This window comes from Juglans regia, chromosome 7, assembly GCF_001411555.2.
Source record: "Juglans regia cultivar Chandler chromosome 7, Walnut 2.0, whole genome shotgun sequence".
NCBI classification, from domain to species: domain Eukaryota; kingdom Viridiplantae; phylum Streptophyta; class Magnoliopsida; order Fagales; family Juglandaceae; genus Juglans; species Juglans regia.
Window position 1 is genome coordinate 51,682,409 of NC_049907.1, and position 24,571 is coordinate 51,706,979.

The window sequence follows — 24,571 nt, forward strand, 5'->3', positions numbered from 1 at the left end:
TATTTGAAGAGACAAGAAAATGATGTGTTTCGATTACTTTATATGATGCCCACTGTTTTATTAATCTGAGTGGCGGTTATCTAGGTGGTTGAAAAAAAACGGAGATATACTTGAAAAACCTTTAAAAAGCTTCAATTTTCCCCATCATTTCCCTCGAGTTTACTCAGCAACCAAACAAAACTACAAAAAAAAAAAAAAAAATTCCCCATTTTCCTCCTCTTTGGGTTATAAATAAAAAGATTTCATGTGAAAAAAAAAAAAAAACAAATATGTAGTACAAGATACTTGAAGAAAAATTGCACATAAACAAAGATATACTTGAAGAAGAATTAAACCCAGACTAATAAATAGAAATCATAGAACAAATTAAGAGAGAGAGAGAGAGAGAAAGAGAACTACAAAAACCACCGGATGGTTTGGGAGAACAAAAAAATAAAAAAATAAAAAAATAAAAAACCAAACAAAAAACCGAAGGCACTCCCGGAGGGAAGAAAGCCGTCAATGAACAACCAGAGGTCCCGATTCCAGAACCCAAAAAAAAAAAAAAAAACAAAAGAAGAAAACCAAACAAGAAAACATCGGCTTATGGAGGAGTAGTGGCGGTTTGGGGTTTCGTTTAGTGGTATTGCAGGCGGTGTTGAGGGCTCAGGGTGGCTCGCCTTGGTGCAGATCTTGGTTCACGACGGCACTGCAAAGGCCTTCGAAAAATGTTAGAGAGAGAGAGAGAGAGAGAGAAAGAGGAGATACAGAGAATGGAAGGGGTGCGAGAATGTGGATGCGGGCATAACTCAAGAAATATGTTATCGAGAGAGAGAGAGGAAATATGAAACCGAACGGTGGATGCGGCAATAACTTGTGTTTTCTCGGGTGGAGTGGACGATGAGGATGTTGTTGTTGAGTGGTCATGCGAATCGTGATGTCTTAAGATTATTTTCCTATTGGTTGAAACAACTTAACAAATACTATTCCTACAGAAATTTCTTACCCAAAATTCCCACCAAATTGTATTTTTAAAAAAAAAAATTAAGTGTTTTTAAATAAATTTGTGATTTTTTTATATTCTTTAAAAGTATTTAAAATGTTTAAAAAAATAAAAATAAAAAATTTTGCCCTTTCGGTCAGGATTCTCTACAAAAACCCTCAGTGGGTATAGCAGTTCCCTTTAAAAAATAAATAGTCATGATATGTTCTGAAAAAAAATCACACTTTAGTTTCCAGAAAATACCATGTATTCAAAAAATAAAGTTCCGTAACTCATTTTTACTCAACAAAAGTTTGTGTCCCAAAAAAAGCACTTAAATAAATATAGCAAGTAGAAAAGAATAAAGTAAAACAACAATGACTGCATGTAAAAAAAAAAAAAACTTGGAAACAAACATTCAAAAATAAACCTATAAATTTTTCCCAGAAAACAAAAATGCATAAAAAAAAAAAGAAAAAAAAAAAGAAAAAGAAAACAAACATCCAGGAAAAAAGGATGACAATAAAAAAACCAAACTGATTTCAGAATGAAGAGATTATGATTGAATAAAAGTCTTTATCTAATAAAAAAGCTCATGCAGTACTTGAGGATACTTAAATAAAAATTAGTTAATTATTAGCATAACTCTAAAATTCAGAAATGTCAGCTAATCAAATTTTAAAATAAGTATTGTTATTGTAATTGCTAAAAAATATGCTAAAAAATATAATAAGCTGGTTCTTGCTTATATTTTTTATTCACTACTTGATTTGAAGAACAAATAAATTTTGATAAATATTTTATTTAAGAATTCTCATATGTGATATTGATCTATTCTTTTATAGTTTTTATTTTCTTGGAATTTTTTTATTTGATGTGTTATTCTATTATACGTTCGTTTCCTTTTTAATTTAAATTATAGAGGCAAAGATAAATGTGATTGACTTGGACCAAGTATTTTATTACATATCATGTATTGGCTGTAATAAAGGAACTGGATATAAATATAATGAAAGCTTCGTTTGTATATATTGCAAAAGTCAAGGGGTTTGCAAACCACTGTATGTATCTTACAATTTAAATTTAGAATCGATATCTAATTTAATTTAGAATTTAACAATATTCAAATTTAAAATAATATATTCAATGCATTTAAAGTGCTAGGGTATATGTTGAACTGGACGATAATACTGGAAATATAGCTGCTATTATGTTTGGTGAAGTAGCAGAAGAGACATTTGGTTGTTCAGCAGTTGAGCTGATGGAACATTTTGGAGAGGTATCTTTTAAAATTTTTATTCAAAAATTGAGTTTGATTATAATGAGTTAATTAAAAACGAAATTGCGTTTTAATTAATTATGTAAAATTATTCAATTTTTTTGTTTTTGTAGGAACATGAACCATATATTAAAACCGTTGTGGATAAATTATCAATAAAAACCTGGAAGAGTCAAGTTTATGCAGATCCAGAGAAACTGAAGGAGAAAAAACATAAGTATTATAATTTCATCTCTATTGAGGCAATGCAAGATGAGAAAAATTCTGGAACATCATCCTATAATCAAAATTATCTCAAATAACTTTCATAAGACTATGAACGATATTTATAAGACCACGTTATAGCTTTAATTAATGCTCTTCTTTTACTTGTGATGTTAATTTACATGACATAAACATTATATCGTTATTTAATTAAGCCAAAAAATTATGTCATTATTAATAAAAAATTAATTCTTAAAAAAAAAAAAAACTAAGCAAACATACATTGCACGTAAGACTGTTCAACTGAGCCGGGTTTTTTCCCGGTCTGGAACCCGGGTTGAAAAATCCGGACCTTTCCAGCCATGATACAGGTTACAAACCCGGTTACCGGATTTTAAACCCGGTACCCAGGTCTTTTTTCGCCTCATAAGGAAAACACTCCCCCGAATTTGTCTCTCGCTCTCTCTCTCGTTACGCTTGCAAGAAAGTAAAACCCTAATTCCGTGCCTCCTCACCGCGACCCTATTGCCGCCGCCGCCTCTTCGTCGCCGCATCTTCGTCGCCGCATTGGATTTCTATCTCTATCTATCCGTGAGTAAAACTCTAAGTCTGTGAGTCTGCTCTCTCTCTCTCTATCTCTATCTCTATCTCCCTCTCTCTCCATTAGATTTCTTAGTTTGGCTTTCCAAGAAAGAAAAATATCGAACAGATCTTGGTTTGGGTTTGGATTTCTTGGTTTCTCCGTGACTCTGATCTGGATTTGGGTTGAAAATTATTTGATTTGATCTGATATGGGTTTAAATTGTTCAAAAGGTTCTCAAATATAATTCAAAGCTTAAGATTAGGTAGTTTTGTAAGTGACAATACCTCTTCAGCATGCAGTTTCCTTAGTTGAAGAATCCATTCATAGGCTTCATTCTTTCTTTTGCGTGCAAGTGTCAATTGCTTCTGCAAGTATATTACTTTTTTTCTATTTTCTTCAATTCTTTCTCAACAGGCTTTGCACTAGCCCTTAGTGGCAATACTATTTCTTTCCTTATTTCATCTAATTCCGTAACAATAAGCTGTAATTAGGAAAAAATGGCTTGTTTTTGCTGAAAATGCCAAAATGGGATGTTATCATTTATGGATCTATTAATCCTTATTATCATTTAACTTCTGAAATCAATGCTCAACTTCACAACATTAATTTTTTTTCCTGAAAAAAATTAGTTACTTTAAGCTTTTATTAAAAAAAAAAAAGAAGAAGAAGAAGAAGAAAAAACTGGATTGAAGCCGAAACCTGGATTTTCAAGTTGCTTAAACCCGGATTTATCCGGGTTTTTGCCCGGGTCATAACCCAGGTGTACTCGGGCCAAAACCCGGCCCGGTTTGGAAGTCCGAGTTCCGGGCCGGGTATATCCGAAAATCCAGTCCGAAACTCGATTGAATACTCTTAATTGAACGTTGCTTTTATCTAATATATATTTATATATATGAGGAACCATTTGTATATGATTTTGTCCTTTTCTTTTTCATAGTTTAGACAGCTAGCCTCTCGATCGCTTTAATTGTGTTAATTGAATTTCCAATGACTTCTACCTCTATATATATATATATTTGACGTCCACTTCGTACGTGCGGGTGTGGCTGCATTTAGTACGTACCAAATTGAGGGCTAAGGAAACAGAGAAGATCATGTTTTGTGTTTGGCCATTAAATATCTGATTAAATAATTATAAGGTTTTTTTTTTTTTTTGTGTGGGTAGGGGGGGTTTCTTACTTATTTGCCAACTCAAAATGTTTGAATATCCCGTCATTTTTCAAAATGGTCAGAATCACTTAATCATGCACATCTCCAATAAAAAATTTCGCATTCCCAAGTATTGAGATATATAATAATCGCATCGCTGAAACACTTCCTCGGCACAATGCACCAAAATTATTTGGAAAGATCGATCGATGTCAATCATGAAACAATACGTACAGGAAGGTTATATTTGTCGATTTTCTATATATATATATATAGCTCGTATAAAATAGCTGGATATATATAAGTACTCCTAAAGTTGAAATATTGATAGGAATTATGTAGTGCAAAGAAAAAAAAAAAAGATAAAATTAATCGATGCAATTCTGATCATGAACAGGTGGTCTTTTGACCAAACTCATGAGAAGAAGAAAAAAACTTGGTTAATTTTCAAGCTCTTACTATATTATAAGTTTATATATATGGGTTATATATAAGAGATCTAACTGTGTAAATCCTACTAGGTAATGATTTGTTCATGACCGTCCTGATCATGATCTTTTTGTCTGAGAAGAAAGCTATATATAATATAAAGTTAAATGGATTAAATATTTGTTTGGAGATCAAAGTAACTTGGCAAGATGCTGATGGTTGAAATTTAAGTTGAGAAAACTTGGAGACCAGTCCGGCTGGTCCTCACCTGGCCATAATCAGTCCTCCAATAATAGCTCGCCATGTCAGTATGTTATTTTACTAACCATGCATGCACTTGTCTACACCCGAACAACGTCAGTGCCCTCCCGTTCCTCCCTTTCGGTTTCCACTCCATCCCTTACCCAGACACGCCCTCCTTTGGTTTTGAAGCTCTCATCTCCATATCCAAGGGCAACTGAGCTTCAAAGAATCAAAATCACGGGTAGGTAAGGGAGATGAAGGTAGAAGACAAAGAAGCCATTGTAGATGATCAAGAGGAGAAGGAATGGGAAACCATGAATCTGGACTATTTCCAAAGCATTGAAACAAACTCTTCACATGTCCGAACAACTCACTTTCCACTTGACTTTACCATGGAGTCACATAATTCTGGAAAGATTTAGCGCAAACTCGGAAATAACCTCACCAATAAACAAACAAAATTTACCTTCTTTCTTAGTTTAGCCTGTTTTATATCCATAATCCCTTTTGTCAATTTCTATTTTCTTTTATAGAACCCTAGACTTCTGAATTTTTTTTTTTTTTTTTTATATCGACAACACATTTTTGACTTTATATTTTCGTTGATTACGAGCTCAAATAACAATTTGGGATGAAATAATTGCAGTCAACAGGGCCATTGAGCACCACAAAAGATTGCAAGGGGATGGACGTTTTTGAGCGAGTGTGCGTTCATGTGTTTTTATTTGAGTTTTTGAATAAAAGTTTGTGCTTTCGGTGACAAAGGGGATTTGAGGTGTTTCTGGGTGTAGTTGGCTGGAACTACTTGCAGATGGGTTTGGGGAGGAAAATAGACCCAGAGCCAGGCAGGTGCAGAAGAGCAGATGGGAAAAAATGGAGGTACTGCTCGGAAGAGGCATTCCCAGATTCCAAGTACTGCGAGAGACACATGCACAGAGGGAAAACCCGTTCAAGAAAGCTTGTGTTTTGCTATTTACGAATTTTAATCACCTGTGTGGTAGTGTACTGTGCTAATTATTCTTTTTCTTACGTGTTTGATGCTGGTTGGAGGGCTGTTTTTCTCCTATAAACAACAGGACTGTCCCGAAGCGCCTCTGATTTAAGTTCGTCATCACATGTGATCATAATTACGACCAAACTTAAATGTATGTAGTATTTGTTAATATAATTATTTTACAGTCCGGCAACATTCACCTAATTTCTTTTAGAGATCATGTTTAGCATCAAATTTTCAGCACTATTTATAACGAGACTCATTATAATTTAAAAAAAATTAAATTACCAATTAATAGTTTTTAGTATAATTGAATAGTGGTTTTTGTTTGAATAGTCCAGTAATTAATTTAGCTATCAAACCGGTTCTAATTTATTACCGATTAAATTTTAATTTTTTCTCTCAAAATACGTATATGCATGCATACTGTATTCTTATCGTTTGGATTTAGATATGAGTTGAGATGATTTATTATATTTTATGTGAAAATTTAAAAAAATTATAATGATGAGATGAGTTTCTAATCCAAATCGAGACTTACTCTTACAACTTTATTTAAACACGATTCGATCCACATAAACTTCTTTTTGTCCCTTCTGATCTATTTCTCTAGTCTCACCAATTATAAGTTGATCAATCTTTATTCAATCTTAAATTAAAATCAAAACAGGTCTTTTTTTTCCTATGAAAAAAAAAGTTCATTTTATATTAGTAGGCGTTAAATTTGTTTCATTTGTTTAACTTGAATATCATGTCAATTATTGGATTTAGCTGCATGTCTATGGCAGTTGACAAATGCAATCATGTGCAGTGTATCTGGTAGAAATAAAAAAACATTTACAACAAACAAAACCTGTAGTAGTTAGATTTTCAGTTACTTTGGCACTTACATGGATCACTAGTATCGACATGGAAAATAGTATATACTATATAGTAAAGCAGGCTGGCTCACCTGCCCCCATTTTCTGAATCGAGGAAATCTGGCAGGGTTTGTGGGTGAGAAAGAGGAAAAAGTTTTAGTGCTGGCTTTCAAGTTGCCATATTTCTAATTTACTATGCCAACTTGATGTGTTTTTTGGTTCAAAGAAGTTTCTATCAAGAGAATCTATTCAATCCAAGTTCCAGACTTAATCCCACCATCTTAGTTTATATATGTTTGAGGCTGTACGTCTTGGAATCCAACCATTTTACAATTTAATTATATTTTAATTTTCAAATTAGCCAATGGTTTTTTGAATTAAAAAATATTAATTAAATCTCTCTCTCTCTCTCTCTCTCTCTCTGCGAGCGCAATGTGTGGACAACAAAAACATAAGACCAGGAAGGAAATAATATCTTTATTTGAACAAGTCTGTGGCAAAAGTAATCAATAGACCGAGTCTGTACTCCATTCGCGCGAACCAGCTGATACATTGATTACCTTCGGAAAATTGGCTTCTTTGCACTGACACTATCAACGACAAAACTACATTGTAAACAATGATGTTCCATATAATCCTCAGAGAGCATTTCGGGATAGGTGTACAGAATTATCAGCAACATCCCCTACCATTAAAGCACATCTTGCTCAACCTGGTGTTCTGGAACATACTGCTTACTGTAGAACCAAGCCAGTCATAAGAAATTTAAAACACATTTTTTCATGCAAGCTTATACATCAGTGAAGTGTTTGGTATATCAAAAAGGAGGCTTGCAAATGGAATTTTTCTTTGCACAAATGAATGGTGCATAAAATTATGAGACTTAAGTCATCTTGATGAATGTAATCAAAGCTACATGCACGAAAATCAACTCGATCGGATGTGAATTATGCCACAAGTCATCTGAGAGAGAGAGATAGAGAGAGAGAGAGAGAGAGAGAGAGAGAGAGAGAACCTCCAAAGGAAAGATGGGTAACTACACTTTCATTACCATAATAGAGGATAGTTTTACCCCATGTCAACTTGTTGAAGCCTTTTCATTCTTCATGATCATATGGAATGATTTCATACGATCCTCCTCCACCATTTCCCGTAAAATATCATCTTCAATCTTTTCAGCCTGCCAGCGAGAAGGGTCCTCCACAAATGCCTCACTAAAAATCATGCTTGAGACCCACTCCTTCCATGTTGTCCTACGATACTTGCCTTCTTCCAGTGTTCCTGTTGCCAATAGCTGATACACATAAACCACTTTTTGCTGACCAGGCCGAAAAGCCCGTGCAATAGCCTGCTTTGTCTTGGAAGGGTTCCATTCTGAGTCCAACATTATAACCCGAGAAGCTGCTGTCAAACTAATGCCCTCAGCACAAGCTGTAATCGAAGCAAGCAGCACCCTTGAGGCTCCACCTGGTTCCTCAAATTTATCCATCACTCTTCCTCGCTCAAACAACTCTAAATCCCCTGTAAGGACCAAAACCTCTCTACCTCTCTGCCACCCAAAGATATTCTCAAATAACTCCAGGAACAATTTAACAGGTGCAATGTTGTGGCAAAAGATCAGAATCTTCTCCTTCTTGACAACACGATACACAAGGTTCAAAACAAATCTTACTTTTGATCCTTTCTTCAAATCAAACTTGTATTTTTCAAGCTCCATAAGTTCCCTCGCACTAAAAAACTTGCTAGCACAGCCTGTGCTTTTAATTAACCAGGGATGTATTGAGCCAAGGGTTATCAAAAGTTCTAATTCCAGTGGATATCCAGGGTATCCTGCCATTATCTTGTGCAGTTTTACCAAAATCTCATGCTGTATGTCAGTTGAATTCATTAATAACGTGTAAATCTGTAAACCTGGGAGGCTGTCAGAACTTCCACCTTCATACACATCTATAAATCCGTTCGTGAGATTTCTCAACATGTTTAAACCCTGCATCCTCTCTTCTCCTATGTTTGAATCAATTTTTTTTGCAATCTGATCTAAAAAGAACTTTCTTGCTCTGGATTCTCTCAAATGGCGAGCTTTTTCCTTCCCTTTCTTTTTCCTCCTGTACTTTGGGTCTAATTCCTTCAAAACTTCATTTACAAACTTGGGCCTTGCCAAACACAGGGTGTTAAAATATTCACAGAAATTGTTCTGAAACAAGGTACCTGAAAGCAATATTCTATGGTCTGTTTCAACTTTCATCAAAACCTTTCTCAACCTTGATTTTGTACTTCTGGGGTTGTGTCCTTCATCTAGTACCAATATCCCTGGACTTTCCCGTAGCACTTTAGCCATAAACTTTCTGTGGGCGAACTTGGAGTCTTCTCGCATTAATGTTAGAAATGATGTATAACCCATGACGAGAACACTTGGGTGTGCATGCCACTTCTGTATTTTCTCTAGGCAATCCAAAACATGCATGACATCATCAGTCGGCTTTGGAACTCCAGGAAAGGACACAGATTTCTGTGAATGCTGCTTGAAGACTCTGTAGGTTCTACGACCGTGAATTAGATAAACTGGAACAGGAATTTCCCACTTGATGCATTCCTTGTACCAGGTATATAGTGTAGTCTTTGGAGCAAGAACCAAGGGTCGTTTTCCAGGGAACAATTTCAAATAGCTAACAAGGAATGAAATAATGAGAAAGGTTTTCCCCGCTCCAGGAGAATGAGAAATAACACAACCACCAGTTTTCTTGGATGCCCTTTCCATAAGTGATGGTTCCAAAGACCCAGCAATATTTTTCCATAGAAATTCGAAACCCTTCTTTTGGTGGAGGTGTAATTTCTTTACAAGTTCAGGGATTAAAGCCCATACATTTTCATTTTCTTCTGATAAATGCACATCTGAGGAAACTTGACGACAAAGGAGATGCAAATCCTCATCTTCATCCAGCTTATGCACTGAATCTTCTTCATTACAATTCTTTTCATCTGTATTCCAGCATGTGTATTGCATCTGTAGAAATAAACAAGTAATCAGATATCTTGTGAAACAAATACACGGTTTGGAACCTCACATTAATCTTCCTATGCTGGAGGTATGATCATGGATAAACCTAATCAACTAATTTTGGCCTCACTCCGAGGCATTTGTGTAAATTTTCTAATGCAAATGAATAGCCTGCAATGAAAATGATACATTATATTCTAGGATCACATATCTTCAATACTCTCTCATAGGTTTCGCAATACTGAACATTTTCTCCCATGCATATTCAGCACATGTAGCAGCAAAAGGATATCATAGCTGTACTGCCTCCATCTAGAGCGCAGGTGAAAAAAGATACCAGATTTGAAATTTTAAAAATATTCATTAATGATTTCCAAACTTACAAAGGGTGCTGAAACATCTCTTATCTCTGAGCTCACAAAGCCGCATCTACAACACAGAATTCCAATTTCTTCATCCAACTTGTATTCATGCTGGCAATAGTCATTTGATTTGTTCATGGTCTCAGTTGACACTCCAGCATTTGAATCCTGAAAATCATTTTATCAGACTGATGAGCCTTAAGGGATGCAGATTCATCTAAGATTACAAGAGATTAAGTTACACATTTATCTTCTTCTTTTTCTTTACACCGTTCTCTCATGGCTTGACCAGAGGTTCCAGAACATGTCATTAACAGATATCATACACACACACACACACACACACACACACCCCTCATCAACTGAGGATCAAAATGAGACTTAGACCCTGATAAAAGGTTAATAATTCTTACCTCATTGTCTTCAAAAAGATAACTTGATGCCATGGCTAGTTCCATTTCTTTCCACAACATTTCAGTTTCTGAGACCTCTTCCTCATTCTCATCGGGGGGTGGTTCCACCTCCCTCCCTTGGTCCAAGCTGTTTGTGTCCTTACTTTTTTTCCACTGGTCAATGATCTGTGGCTCTTCTTTCTTGACGGTGGTATCCATGTTCTTTAAGAACGAATCTATCAGATCCTTGTATGCACCTGCACTCAAGGATCTCTTCTGATAATTCCTCTCTTCACAAAATCTATCCCTTTTAGAAAATACAGAATGAGATCTTTTTCTTTGCACTTCTCGATTAGAAGCTTTTCCTTCCCATCTACCTTCAAACTCCATATCCTCCAAGCCAGAAATTTTCTTTCTCTGTAATTTAGGGGTACTATTCATGTAATGATACCGGTCAGAATGGTCATTGATCTCTTCATAATTTCCATTACTTTTGGCAAGATGATGATGGTGTTCAAAGGCTATTGGGCCACTTTCGTCTGGCAGAGGAATAATAGCAAGTTCAGTTTGATGCTCTGTTTGACTAGCCATGCTTGATTTTACCTCCGTTGATTTGATTGTTTGTTTGTACTCTAGGAGATCCTCAAAGGGTTTTATTCTTTGAGCATGGATCTTTGGTTTACCCTCATTATGCTCTTTTGAACGGTTTGCATGCATATGAAACAGAGAAGACAGTGGTAATGACATCTCGTCATCTCTACACTGGTCTACCTTGTATGGCCTGGTTCGGACAAAGCCAACATCTATCTCTGGAGCACTATCACAGCCAAGAAAGCGCTCAGGTTGTACATTTCGACGCTTGGAACGTCGCAATTCCATAAGATCATAAAATGGCGATCCAGCTTCAGGCATTCCACAAGCTGGGCCTGCCTCAATGGCATCTGCTGGAACAAATTGTACCATGTTGGGCACCAAAATATCATCTTTTACTCTGAAATTTACAGCATTTAAGTAATTATCAGAGTCAGATGTACAGCTATCATCATCAGCTCCCAAAATTTTATAGACAATCTTGTTTTGCACAGATCTTACGTCAAATGCTATATGCTTCAAAACTGATACAACAAGCAACCATGAAAGCTCAGATAAGAATTTCCCAAGAAACAATTTAGTTTTGGGCAAAGAAGAGCAGTCCTCAGAGGAAGCCCACCGATAGTGCTGATCTTCACAAGGAACTCCTTCAAGCCTTTGGAGGATGGAAATTCGATCAATTCCCACAATGTTAACCTCTTTACTGAGTGTTCCTCTCTCTGAACCTAGAGGGCCTTGGTTAACATAGAAGTTAACATAAAACTGGCATGAGCATTGATCTTCATGAGGCTTCCTCTCAACAGAACTTATTCTAGCATCAAGCCACACCTATATTATAAAGAGAATCTGTCAATCAACATGTATGAAAAAACAAGCCAAGTAATTTGTAAAGAGATAATATCTATATACAAGCTGAGCACACTAGGAAAGTGAAATCACAATCAAAATAACTTGATTCTGGTAATTGCACCTGCCCTTGCTTAGAGCTCAAAAGAGCACCAGAACACCTCCCCCCCCTTTTTACCTTTTGTTTCAAGTAAATAGGGAAATAGGTATGAATGACTTCTAAGTTAGTAACCTAGCACCAGAATGTGTTACTCTAGCAGGTAAAATATAACCATCACAAATTTCAAATCGCATTGCCCTTCTTTTAGAGCACAAAAAGAGTACCAAACCAAAGTTTTTTCCTTTTAAAGAAGTACAAGTGATTTCTAAGGTAGTAATCTGGCACCAGAATGTGCTACGCTACTAGGTCAAATACACTTATAATCATAAAAGATTTCAAGTTACTAAAATCAAAGAAGTAAAAAGAAATAAATTAGCAACTCAGTTCCAATCACCCCAAAATTTGGAAGTACAAAAGGTTGGCAGGGGAGGGAGAGGGAGGGAGAGAGAGAGAGAGATATTTTGGAATTGAGAGAGTTTTCAATACATAGTTTCAATAAGAGAATAGAGAGTAACAATGATAAATAAAATAAACCGTGTCACTGAAGTATCATTGAAGACAAAAACAAAATGCTCTGCATTTTTACAAGTACAGAAACATATACTTCCACAGAAGTATCATTGAAGACAAAAGCAAAATGCTCTGCATTTTTACAAGTACAGAAACATATACTTCCACACAGAGACACACGCAACACTACAAAAAGTGGACTTGAACTTGGGACTTGCAAGCAACAAGATTGCTTGATTTTGTCAGTAGGAAATAAATGTATTATGTAGTAATAATACACATACACAACCTATAAAAACATTCAGGACGTCAATGCTGCTCTGTTGAAGCTGTGACGGAGAAATCAAGGTTAGAAAGACTAGACTGATAAAAAGACTTACGGGGCCCCGTTTTTCTTCATCTGAATTCTTTGGCTGTCGAGATGCTGAAAGCACACATATATCAATGCCGGGTCTCAAAAAACAGGTGCAGTCAGATAAAGTAGCTTGCCTTGACCTTATGCGGAGGTTTGAGAAGGGACTTTTCTCCTGAATTATGTACTGATTATCCACAAAATGCACGGTCATAGTCCCATTCATGATTCTGATGAACTCCACTGCCTCCCATGAGCCAAAGAAAAGTGCTTCAAAAGCTATCAGATTGAAAAGCAGTAAGTTCCGAGAAATATTTGGCAACCACATAAATCATTCCATGGATTTTTCAGATCAACCAAATTAGATACAGCCGGTCAAATCATAGCAATCAAAGTCAGGGTTCAAGAATGACTAATTTCTTATGATTCCATAGAATTTTTCATGTATAGGATAATTCCATCCTATTCACCGGTAGAGACAATGACCCAGCCACAGTTGTCTTGGCCTGGTTTAAATCTCCCCGGACCCCACTCCTCCCCTTCAAAAAATCTCTGTGGGGGTTTCAAGTGCCAGGTGACATATTGGCATATTTCAGAACAAGTTTTAGAGTAAAATCATTGAAGGAAATTTGACAGCATTTTATTTCTCTTTTGGTATCTGTATGTATAAACTCTTCCAAATCATGACAGCAAAATGCCAATGCCTATCTATTGGTCAATATAATCCCGACCTATCCAGAAATCAAAAGCTGTAGACAACATGTATAGTTTCAATTCAAAATAAAAAGAAAGAGAGAATACAGGTCATCAAATAATGAGAGGGAGGAACGCGATGCTTACGATAAGTATCAAATGCATTTTTGGATTGATATAGATGCCTTCTCTTCACCATTGTTGACTAGCTAACAGGCTCAATTTTTTCAATAATATCACAGTAACTGGTACAAAGTGACATATCTGCATCACATAGACAGGCGAACTTCAAACCCAAGCTTATTTGAAAATTAAGGTGGGAAGTTTTTACACAAGATCCCACTGCTAACAGCATCACAGGGAGATCGTACTGCTTAAAGCACAAGAAGGTGCATACCACATCATCTTCATAGCACATTAACTTACTTCAATTTTAGAAGAGTGACACTGTCTCATATTTATTTTATGTAACCTTACTAATCCAAGATTACTGTCATAAAAACATCCAACCCAAATTAATTGGGTGGATCCACAGCTCCCCACTTCCCTCTCCTAAATTCTACTTCAATTTTCCTAATGCCAAAGGAAAATTCTACTCGTAACGTCGACATGAATCATTATGTAACACCTATGACGTCGATGCTACACCTATGACGTGGCATGCGGTAAATCCAATTATTTTTCATGATTGATTGGACAGACATATCAATATTTGTCACGTCAATTATGTTGATGCTATATTTGGAGTGTTACATATGAGGGTGCTCTCTAGGGGGAGAAGTAAAGGCTTTAAAGACTCCCACTACCAAAAAGATAATAATGAATTCAAAGATGCAACTCTAGAATCTACCCGTTAGCCGCTAACTTTCATTTGATAACATTCAATAGCCACTTTTTCCTATTAATAGAACAGGATATTCCTTGATCCAAAAACATAATAATAATACTAATAAAACTAATAATGTTAATAATAATAATAATAACAATAATAATAATGTTCAGATTATTAGCGGGAGAGTCCACAAATTATATATGGTGTCAGATTTCAGCATAAAATGTTCTTATATGCAACGATGGATCAAAAGAGAGAATTTACTTCTCATAGCAAAAATGCATGTTATAAATAAATATCCAAAAAATTAATTTTCTTTTAAAGAAAGACTGATTGATTGCGGAACATGTACAACAATACGAAAATCCATCGATATAGACCAACGAAATCAACTCACAGTTTCGGGAAGCACAACAAACTATAGTACAAACCGTGCGGAAGAGAAACTAGTACATTTGCGAGGAAGACACAGGAAAATACAAAAATAACAGAGTCGACGGAAATTTACCTCAAAAAACCAATAAATTTTCTGGGTCTGAAATGAAAGTCAGATTCGGGGCGAGTTTGGTGCTTGGGAATCAGATAACGGCCAGGTCTTTAAAAGAAAAAAACAGAAACGCAGCTATGTTGAGGCTGGATATGTATTGGGCAAAGAAGTGGATACAAGGTAGGACGAGAGTGAGTGAGAAACAGTGAGGTGGAGAAACCTACAAGCGGTGTGTCGGAAATCCTCGACTTTAGTGCTTTTGCATGAGTAAAAAGAGGTAGCTGAGAAAGCTTGGAACACAGTCACTCGCGGAAAAGGGCAGGTGATGTAGATGAAGTGGAAATGGGAGAGGGTGGAACTGGAACCGAATGTTCAAGTGAAGGAACGGTTCTGATTGATTGTTTTTATGGGAACATTGGAGGCGCATCTATGATGATCATGTGAGTTACAACACGCTCGTGTGTGCGCGACCAAATAACTTAAGTGGTTGTGAATTCGTGACACCTTATAGTCAAACGCTGCTTTTCTGTGAGGCTGTTGACTTTTTCGAGGAACCACAAGTGTGTGTGCTGTATATTCAGGTCGGTGGGCTATGTAGCCCATTAATCACCCGTCCCTTCAAATGTTGGACCGCTAAAAGGCCGAGTGGCTAACCCAAACTTTATCACCCTTGTTTTTTTTTTTTTATTTGATAGATTGTTTTAAATTCTCAAAATTCAGATCTCCCGTTTGGGATATAAATTAAAGATTCAATTCAGATTAGGTAAAATCTAAGCAATTTAATCCCTCAAAATAAATTATACTTATAGAAAAGAATTTTAAAATTCAAATTAGTTCTTAGATGCAGGCCACGAAGAGTTTCAAATCTATTCATTAAAATTATGTTCACCTGTATCTTGTTTTATGTCTCTGGAGGAAGAAATTCGAAGTAATAACATTTCATATGATATTAGAATATGCATGAAGGATACTTTCTGAAAATATTTTATATGTTAGTTAACATAAATAAGTATTTGTATTTTGAATTTGTTATAATTGGAAGGGGTCACAAAGCAAGTTCTATATTTACATTATACTCACTTGAAAATATCATAACTCTTAATTAAATATTCTTATGTATTAATTGAGTCCACTAATTAATTAAGGGGATATTGAAATATAAATTAGACAATTAAATTCGGCTTTTCTTCTGAATGTAACTTTTTGAGACAAAACACACACACACACACATATATATATATATATATATATATATATATATATATATATATATATAACTAATATGCTCCACGACCGATTGAAAGTAAGTTTCTCTCTCCAGCGAAAACGTTCTCTACTTAATGTCCAAAAATCTTACCTTCAAAGTCCAGAGCAGCTCCACCCTTCTACCGTCTATATAGTCTTGACACTATTCTACCGTGTTTTTTTCGATTTTTCATTCGTTTTTCTGCCGTAGTACGGAGAAGTATCGATCTAATGCTTTCCGACCACCCACGACTGCCACACACCACACTGCAAGACTCCCTAGACGCCGATCTTTCGAATGGCAAAAGCAGATCGTCGAAAAGAGTGGCGTGTGCGTCTCACGCGCAGTCCAAACTACACATGGATCTTACACGTTGCCGCACCAGAGAGAGTCTGCCTAAAAGTCTCATTCAGTCAATCTAGTTCAACAACATGCAGTACAAATCCATTCACTGCGACTTCTAGTCATAGTATTATTGTCTGTTTATCGGACTATACAAAACCGCTTCAGGCGACTTCCCCCTATGAAAAATGGGTAGGGGTCAAGTCATTGGCTCCAATTTTTTTTTTTTTTTTTTTGTGTTGTACTAGCTGGTTTAGGATGAATGTTTGGACCTCCCACCTTGTTATCTCTTGTATCATGTAACTGTTTTATTTATTTATAATATACTTGCTTAGAAATATATATATATGTGTATATATATATATAAAAGGTATTTACTATTGTGAAAGTAGTTATTATTATATTTTTAAGTAGAAAGAAGTTATTATTATTATTTATCGAAGAAAGTTTTCAAATGCACTTTAAATTCACGAGAATGGATGTGCTTTTATTTTACTGCTTAAGGCGCAGCAAAGATTACGGATTTTGTTGGGTTCCTTTCAGAAATTCAGAGTGGGGAGTTCTCCATATTTTAGCTAAGATCAATCCAATAATAAAAGAAAAAAGTGCTGTGTTTGGAAAATAGACCGTGGGTTCTTTACTTTATTATTATTGGTTAATGGGAAGCTGAGACTATATATGGGTTCTGATGCTCAACGGATATTCCTCATTTCCTCTTCAGAAAAGTTGATAAAATGCAAACGCTCAGCATCACACATTGAGCTTTCTATGTAATTGAGTAGTATTTCCAATCGCCATCATATTAGGAATATTGGTTGTTTGAATCATGAGTCTCTCCATTTAAATTGGAGCTAGACTCCATTTTTTTCTCTCTCAGGCTTTGCTTGCTAGGCCAATATTTTCTCAGAGATACCAGACAGCAGGGATACCTTCAATATCTGCCAATCTATGATTAGGCTGCTTTCCGTTTATAATCTTACTCATTTTGTTAGTCTGTATATACAAAGGATATGAATTGAACTATTATAATGATTAAACTTGGACGGCACAGGTATATTCAAAATTTCAAATTTGTATTCAATATTAGCGAATTAAAGCCGAAAGCAAAAATCTAAAATCAAGAAACACGTTACATGGGTCTAAGGCTCAATTTGATGGTACATTGGTAGTGTTGCTACCACTTCACCATCACATCTAAACCCACTTTATCTATCTGAAAGAAAGAACAATGAAACAAAGCAAGAACTGGGTCCCCCTAAATGCAGGGAAAATAACAGAGAGAGCGTATACTAATATTTGAAGAATAGAAACCCCCGTTACTGGGTTTATGAATATTGTAGAATTTCTTTAGATGATCTTAACAAAGTGGCAGATCCGTCGGAGGTGACTCTATAGACTGCAATTCTCCAACTCCGTTGTCTACCAGGAACACCATAGCCAAGCCCCAGTTGATGTGAACATCCAAGTGACAATGCAATAACCAGGCACCTACGTTTGCCAAACAGGTGAGTTTTAATTAAACACATAAGATGGCTGAATTAATCATATCTTTGAGATAGTTGATAACATATTGGATATTGTAATGATCTATATGAACTTCTTGGTAATTTTTACCTGGATTATCTGCGACAAACCTGATGACGGCCCATCCATTCACAGGTACCGCCACTGTGTTCCTAAGAGGTGGATCAACAAGGTTAAATTTGGCTGTATCAGTATTGGGATTGAAATTTCCAAAACCCTCCGCAATGATATAGAAATCGTATCCGTGAAGATGAATTGGGTGGTTCTCTGGGGTGAAGATACTGGTGTCTTGCAGCACGACCTGGACCCTTGACCCGAACTTCAACTTGTACCCCTTAGTCCCCGGAACAGGTTGCCAGAGTGAGCGGCTGACATTGCCTGTATAATCAAATTTTAGTGGTGGGTTTGCTGGAAAATCAGATGTAAAAACTCCAGGTATTCCTTGCTGATAAGCTTGCAGAATGGAGATGTTGGATGGGAGCACAAAAGACTCATTGTTCATGCTCGCAGTGAAGCGCGTTCCATTGGGGCCCTGACACCTCGAGGATCCGAAATTCTTCGGGCATTTGTTGAGGCCTAAACCGATTGTGAAGAAGAGGTTCTCATCAATTTGAGTGGGGACTTCCACTTTCCTGGGACTTCTGAAGCTTTTACTGAAGGCAGTAACAGTGGCTGTGTCATTGAAAGCCGGTAGAGGGGGCATGACGGGTTTGCTTGCAGAACAATTTTTGGCAGCGCAAGGAGCAGACTTGTACTCAAGAATGGCGGTGGTGGTGGTGTTGTCGAATGGTGCATTTGGGGCACTGGCATAGGCAAGAGCTGCCAAGTAGTATCGAGCTGGAGGCTGGTCACCATTGATCAAAACATCAGTAGTCTGGCCGGGGCCTAGCATGAGGACAGATGTGGTGAATGGTTTGGTGTAGGAGGCATCCGCACCCACAACTGTCAGCTTGTGGTTGGCAACCGTGAAGAACAGCGGTTGATTCAGGGCGGCATTGATGACTCGGAGGAGGTTGGTCTCGCCGGAGTCTATTGGGACTATGTAAGTGTCTGCATATATATGCAATGCAAGCAGCATGCAGGTCATCTTTCTTGAATTCAAGAGGGACACATAAGGTCAGTAATTTTATGGAGTTCATTTTCAGTAATTAGAATAGTGGTCTCGGGGAAAAAGAAAAACAGAAAAGAAGAAGAAGAAGAAGATTTTTGTAGAAGCCCCTATGTAATGCCTACACGTACACATTTGTCTCTATATTTGACAGGTTAGTTCTCTACCTACGTATGCTCTGCCAGTCGATTTCAGAATCACACGTGAATGTGGTAATAACAAAATTGAAATGATTGGTAAAAGATTTAGAAAAGTCATCGTAAAAAACTAGATTTTATTTTTAAAAAATACATTTTATTAGTAGGATTTATTTTTTTATAATAATTTATATAGAATTTGTTTATTTAAAATTTATACATAATATTAATATTATTCTAGTTATGAGTTGTATATATATTGTATATTTTTTAAAAAAAAAGTGGATCTCATTATAAAAAAATTTAATATTTTTATGTAAATCTTATATTTATTTAATTTTTTTAAAAATGATGCACCGCTCTTATGCATTCTATGATTGTAAATATTATTTTTTATAATAATTCTCTATAATTTTGTCTAATATATATATATATTACATATCCACGTCATAAAGTTAATTCACGTGTTGACTATCTATATATATATATATACGTACGTATATATGTATTACATGGCACATAATAAAAAAAAGATCGGGTTTGTAGATTAATTTATAGAGGCTAACCTTGGTTGGAGCAATTGTAAAGATCACCAGGTTGGCCGTTAATGGTGTACGCATCCGACACGTTTGGAGCTCCTCCTGTTCGAGTTGCCTCCCTCACAACATCGATGGGGTTTGCGTCCCACCATTCACCTGGAAATCATCGGTGTTATTTTCACTGTTAACTAATTGTTTGATTAGCGTTACAAATATTATCATGATATATAAATCACGATCTATCTGTTTTATTTTTCCTCCATACTGCATGCTAGCCAGCTAGCTATTGCGCGCGTACGTACTTTATATAAATGAATTAGTGTCACTTTTGTTTTTCATCTTTAATTATAATCATGAATGACTGCATGAGATAGAGTATTAGTGGAGTACTAAATTAACTAAGAGCTTTGCTACACAATTTTCACCACACTTCAAATTCTATATTTTTTAAAATTTTTAATATTTTTAATTTTTTTTTTGAATTTATTCTTTTTAAATTATTTCAAATTTTCTATTCATTATTTATATAATAAATATTTAATAAAAAAATAATAAAAATTAAAAATAACGTGAAGTGTAGAGTTTTAAGAGGTTGCAAAGATTTTTTATATAATTTAAGTACCAAGAAGAATGGGTGTTTCACGCTTTGGCTTAGTGAATGGATAGGAATCTCCTTCTTTAGGACGAATAATAAGAGCTCCATAGACGGTGGCTCTAAGCCATGAGCTATGAGCGTGCCACCACAATGTCCCTTCCTGTCCTTGTATAGTGAAACGATAGGTGTAACTTCCTCCTGGCCGAATCGGGCATTGGGTCACGAATTCTGGCCCGTCTGCCCATCCTGTCCTCATTTGCCGAATCCCATGCCTGCAAAGCAATAATAATATTGCTTCATTTTAACTGTACGTACACGTGCAATTTAAATTCCTCATGAAGGATATTTATAAAGTAAATTACTTAATATATAGTTTTCTTTCTTTGTATGTATTTACAAATATACATATTATATTCATATAAATTAATGTACGTGAACGGTGATCAACATGCACAATTATATATTACCAGTGAATGGTGACGTTGTAGCGAGCTTTGTTAGTGACTTTAACAATCATAGTGTCACCATTATTGACTTCCAAGGTTGGACCTGGATATTGCCCATTCACTGTGATGCTCTTATGGGTTTTGCACAGCCTCTTCACTGGTGTGGCTTGAATCTATTTCATGCCAAATCACATGATGATGAAATGATCAGTACTATTTAAGAGGAAGAAGATCAATGCAGAAATAAGCTGTGAAAAAAGAAGAAAAAGATCGATGATCAAGAAGAATGATAATAAGAAGAAGAAGAAGAGAGAGGAAACATACAACAAATTCATGCTGTTGAGTTTTGGCGTGTGCCAAGGACGTCATTGCTGAAGCAAAGAGAACAAACAGACCAAAGAGAACGAAAGAGCACCGAGAATTGGCAAACATGTCGTTGAGGGCCTCCATATCTCTACTAAGCCTTTGTTCTGTATGATATTGGTTAAGGTGGTAATGCTAATACTCATGAGGAATGTGAGAGACAAGAGAGCCTCTTTTATAGATCAAGATATTTAGAGGGGAGAGAGGGAGTTGTTTGAGGTTGGCAGATTAGGTTTTGATTCGCGAAAATGGTCAGATACCGGGGCAAACTTAGTTCAACTCTAAAAAAGTAGTTGCACCCACTGGCCTATACCGACGTGCATTATTTCACAATTGAACGCTTGCTTGACAAGTCTTCCTTCTTAATTTAGGGGTTGAATTTCTGCAAACCATCATTATTAATTATCTTGAGATTTTGTGAAAGGCACGTTTTATGTCTTTTATATGAAAATGAAATTAAACTGATCGATCATATATATAATTTGATGATCTGTGATCGTGTTTTGCTTGCACCTAATTATATAATGTAGTACATACGATCATGAATTAGAAGATCGAGATCAGTAGTACTGAAAGTCTGAAATCAATGTTTTTTCCTTTTTTTCTTTTTTGGAAAAGTAATTTTAAGTACCGAGCACTATATATGTTTATGAGCAAATTATGCTATTGAAAGATCATTGCTAAATTGTTTGAAGTTTGTATATTTTATCTGACTAATTGAAAATATAATCATTGGAGTTTAATTAATTCCTCTCGGCCTTTCTCGATCGAGGTATTAATGACTTTGATCATCAGAAAGGCGTAGTCATGTATAGCTCGTGCACTTTGTCCAGATTGTCCTTAATTTTATTTATTGTAGTCGTGGAAACGAAGAAATAAACAGTCATGACAAGTATAACCCAACCAGGATAAATCAGAAAATAATATATAATATTATATAGATACAGCGACAAATAATGAAATGGAGTGCCTAATTAAGGTCCCATGCATGGGCGGTGGGCCAGTGATCTTTTAAGATTTCATTCGCACGCATAATTAAATGGATCCCCATCCAGCCCATCTAAATGGTACATTAGTACTATTTGCTTTGAATTAAGAGGATACCCAATTAATTAATAATACTTATTTATAAGAGTACTACTTCGGACCTTAATTACATGCATCTTATACATGAGAAGGTGGCCGCAATTAAATAATACCAACTTTTAAGTTCTACTTATACGTACGTCCCACATCGCGCGTATGTTCAATTTATATTTATATATATATATATATATATTCTTATTCTATTATATATAATACTTTTTAACAATGCCTTCAATTTCTAGAGGATGTCCTAATTGCATATACAATGACATGACCAAAAGGGTTAATTTAGGGTACGTACGTACTCATGATCAGATCGCGGTTTGGTTAGCCCGATGTACGCACGTACAGACCATGATCAGCTACTTACGTCGGAGCTGGATTAATTATTATACTAGTTTTCGCTTTAATCTGTAGACCATAACCACCGACTAAATCAAGTCTTCGTTCAAAGGAAACCAAAAAAAAAAGTGTAAAATTAAATACTCTTTTATTACAATTATAAATATCTAACAGAAGAACGTAAATGTATTATGTGATGGGGGGGTTCTTAGCGTTCTATTGCAATTCAGTTAGAACAGATAATTAAAGCGCATGATAAATTAGATCGACGGAGTACTCCATAATTAGTTAGAAAATATAGGTAGCCTGTCACTCAACATGACTAGTACATATGGGTCAATCATGATCATGTGTAGAATAAATTTAGCATGAAAAATGATAGTTGCCCGAATCCATGCTCCAAAGTTAACCGATAAGTGTATTTGTTAATATTTGTGTATTTTTTTAAAAAAATATATTTAAAAATAAATACACAAATGTTAAAAATAAATAAATACACCTTATGGGTACACTTGGGGGCACGAGATTTGATTACCATAGCATTGTCCAATTTAATATATTATATCATAAATACGACAATGGATATATATTCATTCGTGTGGATTTTTATTTTTAATTTATGCAATTTTGCATGTTCGATATATAAACAAAACAAGACCGGCCTGGAAGTATATGAACAATTGTCCATCTCATGTGCTTTACTGTTTGATATATATATATATGTGTGTGTGAATGCATATATATTTTGGTCCTAATTAATTAAAGAACAATTAGTGTGAAAATTTCCAAAATATGTTGATTCTTAAAGCACAAGGAAGAATGATATATCGTCCTAGTTGTCAATTTCTTCTAGTTGTTTACCAGAATGGATAGCTACGTACATGATGCAATTAGTGAGTGATAGCGGCAAACCCCACAGTGCAAATGTATTTTAGCGCAAAACACCTTTTTGGTCCTTTGGAGGATGTCGGGGATAAAGACCATAGAGTGAGATCAGAGATGGTTAGCAAATGGACAGGTGAACAAGAATGAAATGCACGATTAACAAAGTTGGGTGAGTTTGTTATGACTTTTGAGAATCTTGAGAAGAAAATTAATTGTACATAAACATGACAAGTCATTTCAGTATTAATGCAAATAAGTACTGAAGATATATATAACTCGAAAGAAAAATTTTACCCAAGAGCAGATAGATCCAGTTCCTAGCTAATTGCCAATTATATTATTGACTGCTGCATGTGGAAGGGAAAAAATAGCAATTCCAGATACACCAGGCAACCCAGTATTAAAGGGTGGTCATTATTAGGAGGTAAGCGGAAAAATGGAGAAAGGAGACAAGATAAAAAGAAAAAGCATGATGTTAGAAAAAATGGACGAACTAACGAGAAAAAAAAAAAAAAAAAGAGAGAGAGAAAAAGTTGAAAAAAGAAAGCAAGACAGACATAAAATGAAGAAGTGACATAAAATTGAATTTTATCACTTATTATATATTAACAATGATACAATAAAAAAATGATCTGAAAGAAAGACTTCGGGAGGAGATCGAGGATAGATAGATCATCTTCTTCAATTTCGTGACGAGAGTTTTAGAGATATTATCTTCTCCAAGTAAAGAGATTTTCGACCTCAGTTGTACAGAAAGAAACGAGAGATCATCATAAGAGACTATAAAATACTTCTATTGTAATAAATTTACCCACTAAACAATCTATAGGCGTAGATCTTATATTGAACCACATAAATTCATATATTTCCATCTGGATTTACATTTTCAATATATTTTTTTTCTATTTGCTGTTTTGGCATTAGCGCACGCGTTGTCTTTCAATAACCAATTTTCTTCTTTCATGTTGCGTTGCTTTATTAATTGGGCTGTTTAAGTTCTGGTTTTATTGGGTTCTCATTTTCATTGGTTGTTATGGGTGGGTGCGAATTAATATTAATTACTTGTATAAAATTAAAATCTATCTGCTCTCTG

At 35.5% G+C, this 24,571-nt stretch overlaps 2 protein-coding genes across 4 annotated transcripts; both read right to left on the bottom strand.

The window, feature by feature from the left end:
- Nucleotides 1-7,165: 7,165 nt before the first annotated feature.
- Nucleotides 7,166-15,247, bottom strand: LOC108991882 (SNF2 domain-containing protein CLASSY 1-like). 3 transcript variants are annotated; one of them, XR_001996231.2, is made up of 7 exons: nucleotides 14,887-15,247; nucleotides 13,694-13,810; nucleotides 12,882-13,132; nucleotides 10,476-11,873; nucleotides 10,084-10,230; nucleotides 7,718-9,706; nucleotides 7,166-7,439 (listed from the first exon to the last, which is right to left on the bottom strand). XR_001996231.2 is itself a non-coding variant. In XM_018966284.2 (6 exons), exons 2-6 carry the CDS (start codon nucleotides 13,743-13,745, stop codon nucleotides 7,781-7,783), a joined length of 3,774 nt encoding a protein of 1,257 aa, XP_018821829.1. In that variant the 5' UTR covers nucleotides 13,746-13,810; nucleotides 14,887-15,247; the 3' UTR covers nucleotides 7,166-7,780. The 3 variants fall into 3 exon arrangements, 2 of the variants coding, with proteins under 2 accessions (XP_018821829.1, XP_035548059.1); XM_018966284.2 differs by having other exon boundaries at nucleotides 7,166-9,706; XM_035692166.1 differs by lacking the exon at nucleotides 13,694-13,810 and having other exon boundaries at nucleotides 7,166-9,706.
- Nucleotides 15,248-17,464: 2,217 nt separating this feature from the next.
- Nucleotides 17,465-21,445, bottom strand: LOC108991934 (laccase-12-like). Its single transcript, XM_018966361.2, has 6 exons — nucleotides 21,127-21,445; nucleotides 20,824-20,975; nucleotides 20,384-20,628; nucleotides 19,789-19,917; nucleotides 18,068-19,027; nucleotides 17,465-17,941 (listed from the first exon to the last, which is right to left on the bottom strand). The coding sequence occupies exons 1-6, from the start codon at nucleotides 21,250-21,252 to the stop codon at nucleotides 17,811-17,813; spliced, it is 1,743 nt and encodes a 580-aa protein (XP_018821906.2). The 5' UTR covers nucleotides 21,253-21,445; the 3' UTR covers nucleotides 17,465-17,810.
- Between the last annotated feature and the right edge of the window lie 3,126 nt (nucleotides 21,446-24,571).